At 44.5% G+C, this 16,775-nt stretch overlaps 1 protein-coding gene across 3 annotated transcripts in view; it reads right to left on the bottom strand.

Annotated features, from left to right (window-relative positions):
• Window positions 1–2,047: 2,047 nt before the first annotated feature.
• Window positions 2,048–16,775, bottom strand: part of nup98 (nucleoporin 98 and 96 precursor) — a 35,880-nt gene continuing 21,152 nt past the window's right edge. For all 3 annotated transcript variants that reach the window (XM_061740405.1, XM_061740407.1, XM_061740406.1), the window contains 15 exons: window positions 16,481–16,642; window positions 14,132–14,362; window positions 12,781–12,910; window positions 12,445–12,695; window positions 12,120–12,304; window positions 10,028–10,293; window positions 9,182–9,454; window positions 7,937–8,094; window positions 7,714–7,854; window positions 7,497–7,636; window positions 7,165–7,386; window positions 6,567–6,808; window positions 5,122–5,276; window positions 4,268–4,379; window positions 2,048–3,353 (listed from right to left, as the gene is read on the bottom strand). In XM_061740405.1, coding sequence (XP_061596389.1) covers window positions 3,151–3,353; window positions 4,268–4,379; window positions 5,122–5,276; window positions 6,567–6,808; window positions 7,165–7,386; window positions 7,497–7,636; window positions 7,714–7,854; window positions 7,937–8,094; window positions 9,182–9,454; window positions 10,028–10,293; window positions 12,120–12,304; window positions 12,445–12,695; window positions 12,781–12,910; window positions 14,132–14,362; window positions 16,481–16,642 — 2,871 coding nt within the window. In that variant the 3' untranslated portion in view covers window positions 2,048–3,150. The remainder of the gene's footprint in view (window positions 3,354–4,267; window positions 4,380–5,121; window positions 5,277–6,566; window positions 6,809–7,164; window positions 7,387–7,496; window positions 7,637–7,713; window positions 7,855–7,936; window positions 8,095–9,181; window positions 9,455–10,027; window positions 10,294–12,119; window positions 12,305–12,444; window positions 12,696–12,780; window positions 12,911–14,131; window positions 14,363–16,480; window positions 16,643–16,775) is intronic.

Raw genomic sequence — 16,775 nt, 5'->3', positions numbered from 1 at the left:
TCCCTCACAAATGCTAAATCCTGGTTTTCCTGCAAGAATATAACTTTTTTTTTCATTTTTTGCCATTAACTTTTGTCTCTTCATTGGATTATGTGACCCGTTCACATTGATAGCGATCACCCATAAAGCATGTACTGACACTTCAGCCTCCGTAACTGGCCTGAACAAGGCTAAAGAACATCTGGTACATGAGTAACTTCCATTTCTGAAATGGAGCCAACTGTGTTCAGCTTCTGGGTAACTTCTTCTCTGAAGTCAGCAAGTTCCTTCTTTAATAATCCGATGGCAATTATATTAACGTGAATAGCTTCTATAGCTCCGTGGTTAGTTTGGTTGCTAGCGTTCACGTGTCCTTGCTGTCATTTGGTATTTTGGCCCAATCCCAATACACCCCTTACTTTCTTCCACTAGCCTCCCCTCACTATCACTACCCCTAAAAAAGAAGGGACAGATTTTAGGGCACTTGAAATCTTCTCAGGGGCCTGTCCCAATACTCCCACTACTACTACTTTCAGCACCACCACTAATCAGGAAGCTGAGAGCCAAAGCCGGAGTACAGACGTGATCGCCAGGTCAACCTGCACCGTCGTCCTGGGTCAGAAACCTGCAGCTCTGTTGAGAATTACCGCTGGCTGAAATAAAGCATTTAATAATAAATGTTGGTTTAATAGATGAAATCTAACAGTTGTAGCTACGCCTGTTAAGAAATTTGCTCCGAAAATTTCGAGCTTTCTGCCTGCCGGCTAAGGAGCTGATTTATGGGTCCACGTTAAATTGACGCAGAGCCTACGGCGTAGGGTACGGCGTGCGTCGCCGCGTAACATCGACGCAGAGCTACGGTGTAGCCTACGGCATAGGCTCTGCGTTGGTGTAACGTGGAACCATAAATCAGCCTTTATTCTGGCGTGATCTTCGGCAAACGAGTGATTGTGTAAATTCACTGAGTGAATATTATTCTAACTATAATATTATAACTCAAAATATTGATTTTATTGACTAAAAAATAAATGTCCGCCATGGGTTTTTTTTTTGATTCAGTCCGCAAATGACGACGAAACGCATTCAGGGAAATTTTTTTGTCCCTAGATCAGCTAGTGAGCATTGGAAAACACTCGCTCCGTGGGGACAGATTCATAGCCAATACACTACTTTTCTTCACTACCCCTAGTATTGGGACACCACTACCCTCACGGGAACGCGCAAAATTTAGGGGTAGGGATGAAAACCAGGGGTAGGGCGAGTATTGGGACAGGGCCTATGTCTTTTGTCCCCTCATTGTGTTGTGTTCCTCCTGACGGTTTCCTTTTGTTTCCCCTTGTCAACTTCAAAATTAAACAACTCTTGTCCAAGTACACTGATTACTCAGGGGGATGTCAGAGAACCTGGGAGCGAGTTGGCCAAGGCCGGTGTTACCGGCGGTTGCTTCATCCTGCTTCTCTGGCATCATCACTAAAAGCAGTCATAATGGTCGGGCCTCATTTGCAACAGTTGACAGGCTAACAAACCCTCCCGTCTCCGTGGCAAATTTGCCAACAGCTTAATTACTTTTTAAAAACACAAAATAACTCCTATGATGCCTTCCAGTCAGGTTTTAGACAGCACCACAGCTCTGACACCCAAGTGTTAAACGTCATATGTCAGTCTCCGTTTTACTGGATCTCAGTGCTGCATTTGATATAATTAACACTATTTTTCTCTAACTAGTGGAGAACTGGTCGGGTCTTTACCCGAACTGTACTAATGTGGTTCAAAACATACTTAGAGAACAGGAAGTACTTTACACCTGGCAGACAATTATCACATGTGGAGTTCCCCAAGGTTCAATCCTGGGGCCTTGGACCTAAGTTTAAGTCAGTTTTTCTTAACTCTGAGTTTGTTAAGACTGAGATATTTTTAAAACTCAGTTTGGTGAACATCCTTCCCGTAACAGATCTTCTCAACTTCGTCAATTGCTCCAATTGAAAAAAAACAACAAAAAAAAACACCAATTGTGCATTTGGGATCAGATTGTTGAGTTTGAACCAATACAAAATATTAAAAACACCAGTTTATTTCTAATTGACTTTATTAAAAAATATAAACAAAACCACAATGAAAACATGCACACACGAGCGCGCACACACACACACACACACGCACACACACACACACACACACACACACACACACACAGATCTGTATTCAGAAATAAAGAAATTGAATTTATCGAATTAATCTGCAACTAAAAACGACGACCAACATTCCAGAAGGGAATGTTTAGTTTGAAAAGACTTCGCATCCATCTCGTTGAGATTAAAACAGACATCAAGTTCCCTGAATATTCGAGACATGAATCCCTGTTTAACACCTTGTTTTGGAAAAGTCGAACAAGTGCCAACAAAGAAACGCGTTCCCACAAACACCTTTGATTTACATTCAGACCCAAAACAGAAACACCAAAAATGTACAAAAATAAGGGGGCTTTTACACTCTAAATGTTGAATCTTTCTGGGTTGTCCCCCAAAAAAGCCACTTGGTGTCTGCAGTGTCTCAGACAGTCTTTATTCTCATAAACGGAATACTTAAAGAAAACCAGGCGTCAGCGCGGACCTGCGACGTTCTTCTGCGTAGAAACCCAATAATTCAAGTTCCGATTGTTTCATCAGAAAGTCATTTACGCTGGAAATATTTTGAAAGAAATTCTGAGCTGGTTTCATTTTCTGCTCCTGAATTTCCTGCAAAATCCACATGAATCCTGATTCTGAAGTTTAAAACATCTGGAAACCTCGTTCAGTTTGCACGCGAGCCAACAGGATGACTGCGATCAAGACGGAAAAGCTCCCCTGCAGACCGCCGCGAAACACCTGCTACTCACGCTACATCATCCCAGCGTCAAAAGTGTTTAGCTTAACAAGTTAAACTAAAGACCAGTCTGCTCGCGGGGCCAAAACACACCAGATCAGCAGAGAACTGACACGGATGAGCTAAGATCAAACATTTAAATAGTTTTACGTGTTAAAATTTTGCTTTTGACGTCCAGGTAGGGATGTTTGACTTTCAGGTAGGTAACATTTGACTGGATGGGATCAATTCTGGGAAGCAGAGCAAAGTTTTCAGTTTTTCCAGAACACTACTGTCCCCACAGTTGTAACGGCACCTCCCACTGTGCTGTCATTGGCTAACGATAAGCTGCCGCAGGTACGACTGAGTGAGCCCTCGCAGCTCTTCCAGTGTGTAGTCCTCCGGCATCGGCAGGCGGCTGATGTGCGGCGCCAGCTGGGCGAGCGGGATGCTGAGGGAGTCTGATGCCGCTGTGTCACCCTGCTGAAGGCTCAGGACCACGCGCAGGATGTTGGCCACGCGCTTCGCCATCTCTGCAGAGGGAGGAGGAGCAGAGGGAGGGCTCAGTTAGGTCATGTTTTCTTCTGCAGCTGCAACAATCTGACATCAGCACAAACCCAAGAGAGAAAGTCTCACGGTAGCAGCGCTGATCGATTCTATGGGCAGGACTAGGGCTGTTCGATTAATCGATTTTAAATCGTAATCGCGATTATGTAATTAGAACGATGTTAAAACGTGAAAATCGTAAAATCGATTTTTCACTTTTTTTTTTTTTCTTTTTACCTTGTCTGCACACATATTAATGATTGATGGAAATACCTCTCAATACCTGCGACAAGTGCCCTATCGGAGAGGCTCTTTAGTGTAGGAGGGGGCGTTGGAACATGCCACCGGGTAGACCGGCTCGTGTTCCTTGATTTTTTTTCCCAGAGATAAAACTTTATATTTTATTATATTTTTTAAAACTTTTTTTCAACTTATTTTACAGAGTTTTGCACTTTATTCATTCCTTTTTGGTTTAATAAGAGCAAAGTTTGCACTTAAAGTCCAATGGGGCAAATGTTCAATAAAAAAACAGCATATTTGAAATCATTTCTTTTCCTTTTGTCAATTCACAAAATAATCGTAATCGAAAATCGGATTTTGAGAGAAAAAAAAGAGATTTTATTTTTGGGCAAAATCAAACAGCCCTAGGCAGGACATTTCCAAATACGCAGCGAGAAGGAAGGTGTTTCATTGTTTATGGCAGTGGTTCCCAAAGTGGGGGGTATGAATGAATAAATGAAAAAAATTAATGCTTGCAAAAAGTTTGGGGGCCCCTCAGACCCGTTGTCAAGCACGGTGGTGGAGGGATGAGGGTCTGGACTACTTTGGTCAGAAAGTTCCATTTGATTTTCAGCCAATCAGAGGACAGATTTGTATCTTCAGAAGTGTGGATGATGCTCACCTGACTGGGCGAGGCGGTCTCTGGCAGTGCTGCAGGGCAGGAGCTCGATTCTGCTGCAGAGCGACGTCACGTCAGTGTAGAGACGCTCCAGCTCGTAACCAGCACTCTCTATCTGAGATGGGAACCAACATGAGACCTGACGTTAAAACCCAACCCGTCATTCCATCAAAGTGGCTGGTGACATCGTCCTTTGCAACAGCTGTTATCTAGTTAAACTGTGGATTCAATAAAGCCGCTCAGTCATCAGAAAATCTGCAGTTAAGGTAGTTTCCAGCTGAGTTCAGCCTGTTCTTACTTGGAAACAACGAGCCTGGACGGCCAAGCAACATGGGTTTAATCAGAATCAGAAAAGGGTTTATTGCCAAGTTTTCACACGAGGAAATTGTTATGGGGATTGGTGCAACACAATACAAATATAAAAACAAATATATAAAGAGATAAAATAAAATGAAATGTATAAACAATAAAAAGTATAAACAGTAAAATAAAATGTAGACCGGAAATGTACAAAATTAGGTTTTAATTTAAGGTGGTATTGTAAAATGAAAAACTGGTGTGAATGAGTTTTGTTCTGATAATCTACGTTGTAACAAATATGGACTCTTTTGAGCGTAGCCTAAAGTCCTCTGTAAAAGCTTGACGTGTTTCAGAAGTTCACATGTGCATCTTTAGTCTGGCCACTAGAGGAGTCTGAGTTCTTCAGAAGAAAAGCATAAAACATCCAAAAAACAATTTCAAAAGACGTTTGATCACATCTGAAAGCACTACTTGCTCCATTTCTTTCTCTACGATGCCATTCTGTCACCATGTTGGAGGCTACAAACCAGGTCTGAGGTGCAGGAGTGGACACTAACCTGCTGGATGTCCTGCAGGGTCTTTATGACCCTGATGTAGTCCAGGTAAACCCTCCCAGCGGTGTCCCAGTCCTGGATGGTGGCGCTGTGTTCAGGAACCGCCAGACCCTCCAGGAACTCCAGAAGGTAATCGTGGTTGTCGTTGATGATGCAGTCTGCAGGACGAACAAACGACAAACCTTCACAGTCAGATCGAGCTGTGCAGCTGCAGAGTTTAACTCATAAAAGTATAGATAAGCACTAGGGCTGCAACCAACGATTATTTTAATAATAAATTAATCTGTCGATTATTTTTTCGATTAATCGATGAATCGGATAAAAAAACAAAACAAAAGAGCATTAAATACCAACCATTCGAAAACAGAACTGACAGTGCAAATTCACAGTGCAGATAATCTTCAGAAAGTTCACAGGTTGCTCCTTGAACATCCCTGAGCTTTAAAAGTATTGATTAAAAAAAAACAACTAAATATACTAACACAGAAAACGTACACATGTATGCTTTACATCTGCAAAATATATAAAAATAAAGTGCACAAAAGAGGTATACTTTGTTTAAAAAGGGACCTGAGCTGTCAGAACAATAAATAAATGATAAAAAATAAAGAAAAATACAAATCAGAAACAGGATTTGTTTGAACATTACAATTTGTTCTCTCACTGCCTTCACTCAAAAAACTAAGGATCTTACCAAGAATTTTTCTTATTTCTAACATAAAAATGCCATTACACCTGATAACACACATCATTTAAAAGGTTAGGTGTTTTTCCCACGTGTTTCAATTGAACTTTCATTTGTGTCAAGCAAATTTTAAGTTCTAGTTAAGTTTTAAGTTAAAGTCTTTATAAGATTTTGAGTTTTGGCAGTGTTCAAAATAAAATGATCAGACCTGCTGTATTGGAGCACATTTTCTTTTAGTTAAAACTGTAGCGGGAACAGATGTTTAGAGGAACCTATGTATGTACCGGGTTAGAGGGGGAACATATAGGAGAACGGACCACAAGAATATAGCGTCGATTAAAAATAAAAGTTAACCACTGAGCTACATGTGTCTCCTGCCTGAGCATGGCATGTTACAAAAACCAAACAAATCCGCGCCCTCTTTCTTCTTTTACGTGCGCGGAATCAGCACGCTGTGCCGCATTAAATGTAGTCCGGGTGAAATACCTCAACTTCAGCTCCGCGACTTAAGGCTGATTTATGGTTCCGCGTTACACCAACGCAGAGCCTACGCCGTAGGCTACTGCGTCGATTTAACGCGGAACCATAAATCAGTCTTTAGTGAGTGACGTAATAATCGCGTGACACGACAAATCGATAATGGAATTCGTTGCCAACGCTTTTAATAATCGATTTTTATCGATTTGTTGTTGCAGCCCTAATAAGCACATTCTCTATTTTCTGGTTATTAATACGTTGTCCGGCGTGAGGAGTGAGACTGCACCTGAGGCCAGATGGCGGATCAGCAGCCGGTGGCACTGGCTCCAGTGTCCGGCCCGGTACAGGTGCAGGGCCTGCTGGTGTCTGTCACCGTGGCGATGGGCTCGGGTGGCCTTGGCCTCATGGATCCACGTCTCTGGGATCAGCAGCCTCTCGGTCAGGAAACGCTCACGCTGCACGGACTGGTCTGTGTCGTGCAGGGGGCAGTGCAAGGTCAGCACCTCCCTGATGGCCCGCTCGCGCTGACTGAAAACACAGAAGAGGAGGGACGACAGATGAAGATCAGGGAATAAGTGGAACATCAGGAGAGATTAACAATTCTTTACAAAGTATAAAAACGTCTCCATTGGAACTAAAAAGCAGGATAGTAAAGGTGACAAATGAGTTCCCTCAGCTCCAGGTTTTTTTTTTTTTAAAAACACCTCAGCCTCCACACTTGTTTATCATATTAATCTCAAAATACTTGCAGCCTGGTCCAGAAGTTATATTAATTTTAAATGTGACCAATTCATTGATAACCCGATAAAATAATCGTTAGAATCCTTGACAACTAAAGTGACCATCAGGTGCAGCTGTAACTGAACACAAAAACATGAGCGTACGCGTGGTTGGGGATGTGCAGCAGGATGAACACGGCCATGTGCCAGAGGCCGGCGCTCTCCAGCTGAGCGGCATAGCTGGCGTGGAGGAGTCCCTGCCGCGACGCGCTCAGGTGGCTGTAGTTCAGCGCCTGCAGGACGCCCCACAGGTGCCAGCTCAGCCGGTAATCCAGGCGCTGCCAGGTGACCGTCAGCGGGTCCAGCAGCTGCTGCAGGCTGTAGTGTCTGCAGGACGACAGAGTTCTGTGAGAGAAGATCCACTAGCCCCGCCAAAAAATACAAAAAAACAAGGCTCAACACATGTTCCTGCAGTGGTCAGGGAAGGTCTGATGTACCTGTCACTGTAGAGTTTCAGCAGATGAAAGCACAAGTCAAATAGCGGCCGTTTCGACTCCTCTTCCTCATCTTCTGGCTCCTCCTCCTGCAGGTAGGGAGGCAGTGGGGCGCAGCAGTACTTTCCTCCCTCAACTGAGCCCTGCAGGAACCAGAGAGGAACAGTTCATAGCTACGGAGAGACAATGGCGTGCACACTGCTGCCGGAAAGCAGCTCACCTGAAAGGCGGCTTCATATTTAGTGAGGGCGTCGGCCACGGACGCAGTTGGAGGCAACATGAACCAGAGGTGGAGGGCCACGCAACGTTTCCAGTCGAGCTCCGAACACACGTTCACCACCGAGTCAGATGAATGCCAAACCTGCAGAGAGACGCTTCGCTGGTCAGATTTCAGCAGTGGTCATGGTTTTATGGCTTCAACTATTTGACTGAAGGCACCGTACAGGTTTTCCAGCGAGCAGCGTGAAGATGCGAAGTCGCTCCTCGGTCAGGTAGCAGTCGGTCTGCATGCGGTTCCAGTCGGCGAGCTGAAGGGCCAACAGGTCCCGGCAGTCCTGAGAGCCCAGAGCCTGAGCCAGCAGCAGCGACAGGCGGTGATCTCCTGCACACAAGCAGCAGCGGTGACTCACACGAACACCAACGTCCTCTCAGTTACAAATCGGGCTGAAGTGGATGTGATTAAGCTGCCCGAAAAACTAAACTCTTTCATCGTAGATCTGATCTCAGACTATCTGCTCATGCTTCACTAGCAGCCACCCTCTCTCTACTTTGAAGCTCAGGTGTCATCGGACTGACTGGTGGAACTTACACCAATAGTCATGAAGTGCTTTGAAACGCTGTTTTGGAGTCCCACCATTTCAAGTCTTCCACCTGGACTCCGGGTCTCTCACCAGTTTGCCTACAGAAGATGACATTGCCACAGCTCCCCGCACATCTTGGAGTCACCTTGAGAAGCGGGAGAGCTGCGCAAGGCAGCTTTTTGGGGATTTTAGCTCTGCTTTTCTGAGCATCCGTCCCCAGAGACTGATGTCTAAGCTGGCAGGTCTGGGACCATCTCCCTGTAGCTGCTGCTGGATCTTAATCTTTCTAACAGGTCGCTCTCTGAGGGGAAGAGTGTGCCCCCGTGGATCCTCAACATTAGCTTCAGCACTGGCTCCCCTCAGGGCCAGGGGCTGAACCTTCATTTTTCTGGTGTAATAAACATAAAAGCTCTTCTCTTCATCCGACACTACCTGCTACTTTACACAGTAGCAACTTTTGTTCTGCAGTAATCAAAAAATAATGAGCATCTGCTGCTCACTTAATGTTTCAGTTATGGAGTTGTGAGCGCAGGTGCACACACAGCATAATCATTTCTCTTTAGGGATTAATATTACTTGTATTACAATTAAAAGTACCATTCAAGTCAATACAGAGTACAAAAGTTTTTGTTTTTTTTGGTTATTATTTGCTGCCAACCTTGGATGACATGAGATTCAGAGCATCACCCACAATTCTCTTAGACAGGAGGCCTTGATTCAACTATACCAATAAATGTGTTTTATATTATTTGTTAATTTAAAAAAAAACCCCACCAACATTAGATAAGAAGTAGAGACACCTCAGTTGTTAGATTTATAAACAGATACTAGGATATAATTAGAATTAAGAAAAAATAAAAAAAAAAGAACAATGGCTCTCCTCCTCACCTTCCTTCTGTGCGACTCGGCACGCCTCGCTGATGCGGTTTCCTGTCAGGTAGCTGAAGATGGCGTCTGTGTGGCAACCCTTCCCCGCCAGTGCAACCTCCTCCTCCACTCTGCTGGTGGCGCCGTGGGACAGCCAGGCAGAGAAGCTCTGCCTCCTCTGCAGCTGCTGTTTGTACTCTGACATTTCTGCATCCGGCTCCTGATCCGAGGGGCCCAAGTGGCCCCACAAGGCCTCGCACAGAGTCCACACCTCAGCCCAGTTATCCAGGAGGGCTGGAGGGGGTTGATGGAAGCAGAGGGTTGACCATCAGGAACACTATAACTAACTTACCCATTAAATCAGCAACACTGAAAGGAGAGACACCTCCACAGAGGTCCTATCTGTTTGAATTAATTTAGTAAAAACCTAAATCACTCTAGACATACATCATAGAATGTCTGCTCACAGTAGACCACATACATAACAACCCAACAATAAATGTACATACTGGAAAATAATGTGCAATATCATTCACTGCAACGTGCAATTATGTAAATATCCGTCTGTTATTTTTTTATATACCAGTATTTCTTATTATGTATTTTTCTTATTATTATAATTATTGTATATACCAGTTTACTGTTTATAGTGTGTCATACTGCAAATTTCCCCTCTGTGGGACTATTAAAGGATTATCTTATCTTAGAAAATCTCACCATTTATTCATCAAGATTGATTAACTTTTTTCTTTCGTATAAAATACCTTTTTCAGAAGCTTTTTAGGAACCATGTTTCTTAAATTAAAAACCAAATCTTAGTATTTTTTGGTGGGCCAAAGAAGACTGTGATCTGAGGACGCCACTCACGTTCTGCATCACGCTGCTGGTCGTTCAGATCGGTGATCCACTCGGCGTACTCGTGCAGCGCCGCCACGCCGGCCAACGGTTGCACCAGAGGACATGCGGATCCATCGGGAATGCCCACGCTGCTGTGCTTCAGGTGGATCTCCAGGGGGCGCTGCAGCACAGCCTGGCTCTGCTCCTCCTCATCTTCGTCCTCGCTGGTCTTCAGCTGTGGAGGCTCCAGACCCACCAGCTGCTCGAGCACAACCTTGTAGGGGCTTTCTGTCAGTCTGCAGGACAAACACACCTTCACTTTCTCATATTGTTTGATCAAACTAGTTATGACTGATGACAGAAGCAGCAACAACCAAAACAAGTCATTCCCAACCAACTACATCCATTTCTGAGATTCCAGCTTGAAAATTACTTCAATGATCATATCTCAGGAACTACAAGCTGAAAAAAACTTCAGTGTCAAAATAAAAATTAACGTGCAACATGTGCGCTTTAGCGCCTCCGTATGGAACAACTACTGAGCTGTGGGTGTTGGTACAAGGCCGTATCTCAGGAAGGACTTGCTGGATTAAGATGATACTTCACAAATGTGTGGCATCTACTTGTATACGGTAACTTAAAGGGGACATATTATGGCATTTAATGTATATTTTAAACAGGCCTTGAATGTCTTAAAAACAATCTAAAGCTTGTTTTTTCGGCATAAATCAGAAATCCAGCCTGTGGGCCCTGTCACTTTACCGCTTCTAACCCTTTTTTCTGTGCTTCATTTTAGGGGAGGGGAGGCTATGATAATGAGGCTCTGTGCTGATTGGCTCCCTGAATGACGTGTAGCAGGGGAGGAGAATAAACCTCGCTCCGCCAGAGCAGCTGGCTGCGTCGTACACAAACTGTGTCCCATGCGAGAAGCTTCTGCTTCAAAATAAAATCCATTGCTTTATTTTTTTTGTATTGGACTGTCCTAACTGGCCGCGAGTTTAACAGTTTCAGTGTGGACAGAGAGCGTCCAATGTCACGCAGCTCGATAGTCGGATGCTCTCATTCAGTTACACCCTGTAAACGGATCTTAAAGCCTGATTTACGGTTCTGCGTTAAATCGACGCGTACCCTACGCCATAGGCTCTGCGTTGGTGTAACGCGGAACCATAAATCAGCCTTTAGTGACTGCGCGCTGGCCCCGCAACCCCACGGCGGGCGCCCGGCGCATGGCTCCGGGGCGCATCGCCCGTTACAGGGGATCAAACCGACAGATTTCGCTGAAAATCTCGGAGGGTGAAGCTGATCCAGCCTGGGACGTACCCCAGAAATCCCTGCTCCCAAAGCGGCCGGGAACCTCGAGAATTTAGTCGGACGGACCCCGCTTTGGGAACCAGGAAGTAGGCTGGAGCAGCACGCATCGTCGGTTACCGGGGATCAAACCGACAGATTTGGCTGAAAATCTCGGAGGGTGAAGCTGATCCGACCTGGGACGGACCCCCGAGGACCCAGCTCCCAAACCACCCGGGAGCCTGGATGATTTAACCCGGATCCGCTCCGCCGCGGCGCCCCGTCCGACTGGCTCAAGGAAGGACCGCTTGAGCCGGCGTAGAGAGCTGGTTGTGGGCGTGGTTTCAGCAGCGGAGGCCGAACCTCTGCGCCTAGGGTGACGTCACCCTAGGCGCAGATTCTAATCGGCTCAAAAAAAAAAACACACGACACTGGGGGATACTGTAAGGCGGGGGTCACAGACCTTGCAGAAATTCATGGTATTTTGTCTCCCCTGTGTTGGCAGGGTGAGGGGAGACCACTTTATATATGTTAAAACAAGAAAAAACGTGTTTTTCATAATATGTCCCCTTTAACCAAAAACAATAATCTACAAACAGCTCGAGGGACCCAAAAAGGTTTTGATGGACTCATGGGTTTGGGAGTAAATTATTCTGGTGTTTTCCATCAAAGCGTGAGTTATGATGGTGAAACCCTCAACGTAAGACTGAATTCAGTGTTTGATTGTAGGAAGTAAAGTTGTTTCTCAGGTTTTATTAAGATTAAAGTTGGGCTTAAAGTTCCTCATAGTTTTTTTTTTAGGTTTTTATTGACTTCTACGTGGAGGTTCTCTCACGGTTTAGTCCTGGAAGGTTTTGGCAGGAAGCTGAAGTCGGTCTTGGAACTGAGCTCTTGCTGGTGGAGCTGTGCGGACGTAGGCGAGCTCAGATGGATGCCACAGTGAGCTAGCGTCCAGCCGGGGCCCCAGCCCACCCGGAAGGAGCGGGTGGTGAACAGCCCTGTGTCCATTAACAAGCCTCCCTGAGAACAGAAGCAGGAGACTCAACATCACCATGATACTTAGAAAACATCCAAATGCAGCACTTTGATACAACATGACTGTTGCATTTCAGTTTCAGCTGCTCACAAGCTTTCAGAGGAGTGACCATCTTAGTACCTACCTTCCCCCGAGTGACCGACTCTTTGAGGGGTACGGGACCTGCCAACCGCCGGACACCGACCGTCCTGATCGAAGGCTCAGGAGCTTTGGAAGGTAGCATGAAAGAGGAGGGGCCTGGGCCCTTCCACTGTGATGATCGTGAGGTCTCAGCTGCAGCTGGAGACGCCCAGGACGAAGGAAGAAGAGGGCGGGGCGACTCTGGGAGCTGAGCAAGCAGGCCGGATGTGAAACGAGTCTGAAGAAGTCCACCGACTGCATAGAGAGAAGAGGAATTACAGGAACACTGATGAGGAACTTGCCCTGAGGCAGGAAGACAACGGTGATCTGAGCTTCGTACTGGAGGGTCGGCCCTGAGCTCCAGGGATGATGAGGCGAGGAGACGAGACGTCAGAGATCTTCATCGCTCCCTGATCATGGAACATGTCACCCTCATCGTCATCTTCAGCAAACAAGGATGCCTTCATGATCTGCAGACAAAGAGGTTCATACTTCAGACCGACAACGATGTGACTGTCAGAGAAGCAAAAGACAAAATGAAAACTCAGCATATAGACAAATTATCCAGCTCTATGAAGTTGGTCAAAGGATGGGAAGAACCTAATTTTTCGATCCCTATTTGGATGCAGGTACTTGGACTTTTGTTGCCTGGTCAAGCAACACTGAAGGTGACCCATGAGAAGTCATGGAGCCTCGATATAAACTCTGGATGTCAGTGAACCGTTTCTGGGTCAGCAAGATGACTGACGCACCTGCTCGTCTGGACAAGCAGAGAAACCCCCCAAAAAAAACCATGTGACCCAGTCACCCCAAACCAGAGACGTTCTATAAACGAGACCCCCCCCACTACGGTTGTGTTTCCTGTATCTTTGTCACGTGGGTTTCCCCACTGCCCCCCTTAGTAGGCTAACGGCAGGTCCTGAGTCTATTGAGTCCTATGGGAAAAGTGAACGTGAACACAGATTATCACCAATTCCTTCGCCCCATAGTAACCTAAGTAAATATGGGACCCATTTTTCAAAAGCCACAAACCTTCTGAACAATCTGACACCAAAATGGCAATTTTCAGACCGACAAATTAGGAGAAAATTAACTTTGTTTGAGACCTGTCTCTGTCTGAGCAACACACTCTCGTGAGATTTAGCTCTCATAGCTCATAATGTAGTAATAATAATAATAATAATAATAATAATACATAGCTCTGCTCAGAGTCGTCGGTCACTGCAGAACTGCCAAAGTTGTTTTCCCATTGGATAAAATGAAGTTTAAAACTAAAATAAAACTTGATTCTTTGCTTAATAATACTGTTATTGTTATTATTGAAGTGTTTTTGGAAGGGAAAAAATAATATCAGACTGATCCGATGATCTTGTACTGGGTTGATATCAGATAAAGCAGAGCAGATAGAAGGCGACAGATTAAAAAAAAAAAAAAAAAAAACGAGCGGCAAAATAAGGCGCAAATATTAAAGTTGTACTGTATCTAGTGTTGTATGTTCCAAAACGATGTGGGGAGAGGGGCGGCCACGCCCACTTAGGAGACAGGAAGTGTTTACCATTTCATACCATTGGCAGTAACGGTAATGCGCTATCTTCTGTATAGAGTATCTTTTCCTAAACCAAGGGCTGGGCATTTTCTGACTTCGAGGAGGAGGCGTGGTTACTCTCAGGGGGCGTGGCCAGCAGATATACCTGGAGAGTGTGTGGGTTGATCCCCAGAGACGAGGTGATGGTGGTGCACGTCAAGTCGCCGTTGTGGTCCGACACCGAACTGCCGAGTTTTGCTACAGTTGCGTCCACCTCCCCAGGCGACAGGTCACCGTCGTCTTCGCCTCCCAGCATGCTCTCTGTCGGGATGCTCTGTGTGATGTCAGCCATGTCGCTGTCCAACTCTGCGACACCGCTCATGAGATCAGCAACGGACTGAGGACAGAAAATGAGAACGTGAAGAAACACTGAACGTCAGCAACGCCGTTGACCTTAAAATCGACGTCAAGGTTCTTGTCAAACCGTCAAGATCAAATTCACCACAAATCCTGCATCTGAGCACATATTTGCTCGTCTTCCTCAGTTTTGGCATTTTTACATGGAACTATTCGACTAAGAAATCTTCCTTTTCATTTTTAAATATCCGCTCAGAGAAAAGCATCTCTGGACACTCGAGTTGATGAAAGTAAAAAATAAAAATAAAAAGCAGCTTTAGACCAAAACTTAAACCATCCAACTTTATTCATTTTAACTTCATTAACTGCAAATTAGAAATTAAAACAGTTCATATCACATTTTAAAACAGATGTGTAACAACATTTCCTGTCGTTGGAGATAAATCAAGGACATATTAATTCAAAGAAAGAATAAAAAGAAAAGAAGAAAAATATGTAACTTAGTGAACACATGTGGAAACAGATTTTATGTTGGAAAATAAAAGTATTTTACTACAAAAATGATTATATTCAAATAAAACTTTACTTTCCTCTTTTTATATGTAATTCCTTTTAAAGCTCAACTTCAACTTCATTGATGCCTTTTCAAACATGTCCCGGATTTAGCCGTGTACCTTCAGGCAGTAAACTTCTGGGTTCACTGAAAAACGTGATGGTGCCAGAAGGAGCCGAGGACGCCGCAGCTCCCCCTACTGGCAGAATGACCGAACTACAGGCCAAAAGATTCAATCAACTAAAATATTGATTATTGACCATCACACATCAGTCAATCAACATGTCTTCATTCAGGCTGAAACTAGCAAAATATATTTATCCATTTGAAATAAAATCCAGTTAATTTATACATTTGACTACTGACTTCCCTTGGGGAACCCTCAACTCTGGACACAAATGTATAAAATCTCATTAAATAAACCATAAGCTTCTTCAAGAAGAGACTCCAGCATGACAAACCCGTGGACAATGTCCTGCTCTTCGTACAATAAAACAGAAAAATCTAACAATTTCAGCTGAACCTGAATTTCTGAATTATGAAGATGACAACTTTGTTTCTGTCCCAGTTTATGAGCAAAAAAAAAAATAAGGATGTTGTTGGAGTGATGGGAACTTCTGAACCAGAATCAATGACATGATTAATAAGAGCATGATAAAATGAGTCACTGATCAAAGTTCAAGCTACTTTCATTTAAAGACTTAAAAAGGTCAGATATCTCATTCTGGTCCGTTTCTCAGATTTCTGCAATAAATTGATTTAAATGCTCAGCAGTTTCAAGGAGCATTTGAATAAATCTGGTATCAACATCAAAGTTAGTTTTTTTTCCCTCTCATGCTGCTTAATTTAGATGGTTGATGCCTCTGTGAAATTCTTTTTTTCTTTTGTTTGTTTAATCCAGGAGGGAAATTGGCGTCAAATGAGAAAAACAAAATGATCGTTCTCGAAAACATTCACCAAGTACGTCCCTTAGCCCTGAGTAAACCAACTTCCTACAATACTAGCTGAGAAACTGACACACAAGTTGTGACTGGACACAAACTGGGAGGTTTTCCTCTGAATGTGAGTCATGATGGTGAAACGACAAATAAAACTGACTTCAGATTTATAGCTCCAAGTTTTCTCCTGCTGACGTTGCAGTCAGTGGAGTGTGATCGGTGCTGTGGCCGCTGGAGAGTTCATTCATTGTGATTTATAATAATCTTCTAAACTGACCCGGATCCAGATTTGGAAGAGTTCGTACTCTAAGTTGAGTTTTTATTAAAAGCGTAGAATATCTTGTTAAGTTGGCTCAGAGCCTCAGTTCCCTCTGTCTGCAGACACATTTGTTTTAACTTGTGGGTTTTAGTTTGTTGCATAATGTTTCATGTCAGTTGGACTCTACATCAGAAGTTTCTTGCAGCGCTCACAAAAACAAGAGAAGCTAAACACCTGAAGCTCTGACCTCGATAAAAACATCCAGAGCATTTAAATATGAGAAAAAGCACGACTGTTGATGCTTGCGGCTGCAGAGCTGACGGGACGTTCGCGCCGACTGCTGTAATGAGCTCAGGTGAGTCAGTGAGGATGATGAAGATGAGTGTGGATGGGCGCAGGCTGCTCTACCTGAGCCTGCGGCGCCACCTGCTGCTGGGAAGGAGGAAGCAGCTGCTGCAGCTTGGAGCCAGGAAGTGACATCATGGTCTTCAGTTTCTTGGGGTCGGTTTTAAGCGGGACATCTTCATCCTCATCAGAGTCCTGGAGCCCGTATTTGGAGAAGTGCACCACCTGGGAAAGAAAGACAGAGGGCGCGGAGTCAGCAACACCTGAGAACTTCAGAGCACTAGTCAGCAACGGTTTGCACCCGCTCCTAACCCGTTTTGTTGTTTTAGTGTCTAAAAGCATATTAAAATCATCTTGG

Source organism: Cololabis saira, chromosome 14 (genome assembly GCF_033807715.1).
Source record: "Cololabis saira isolate AMF1-May2022 chromosome 14, fColSai1.1, whole genome shotgun sequence".
In the NCBI taxonomy this organism is placed as follows: Eukaryota; Metazoa; Chordata; class Actinopteri; order Beloniformes; family Belonidae; genus Cololabis; species Cololabis saira.
The sequence above is the reverse complement of the archived record's forward strand: the minus strand, read 5'-3'. Positions and strand labels throughout refer to the sequence as shown.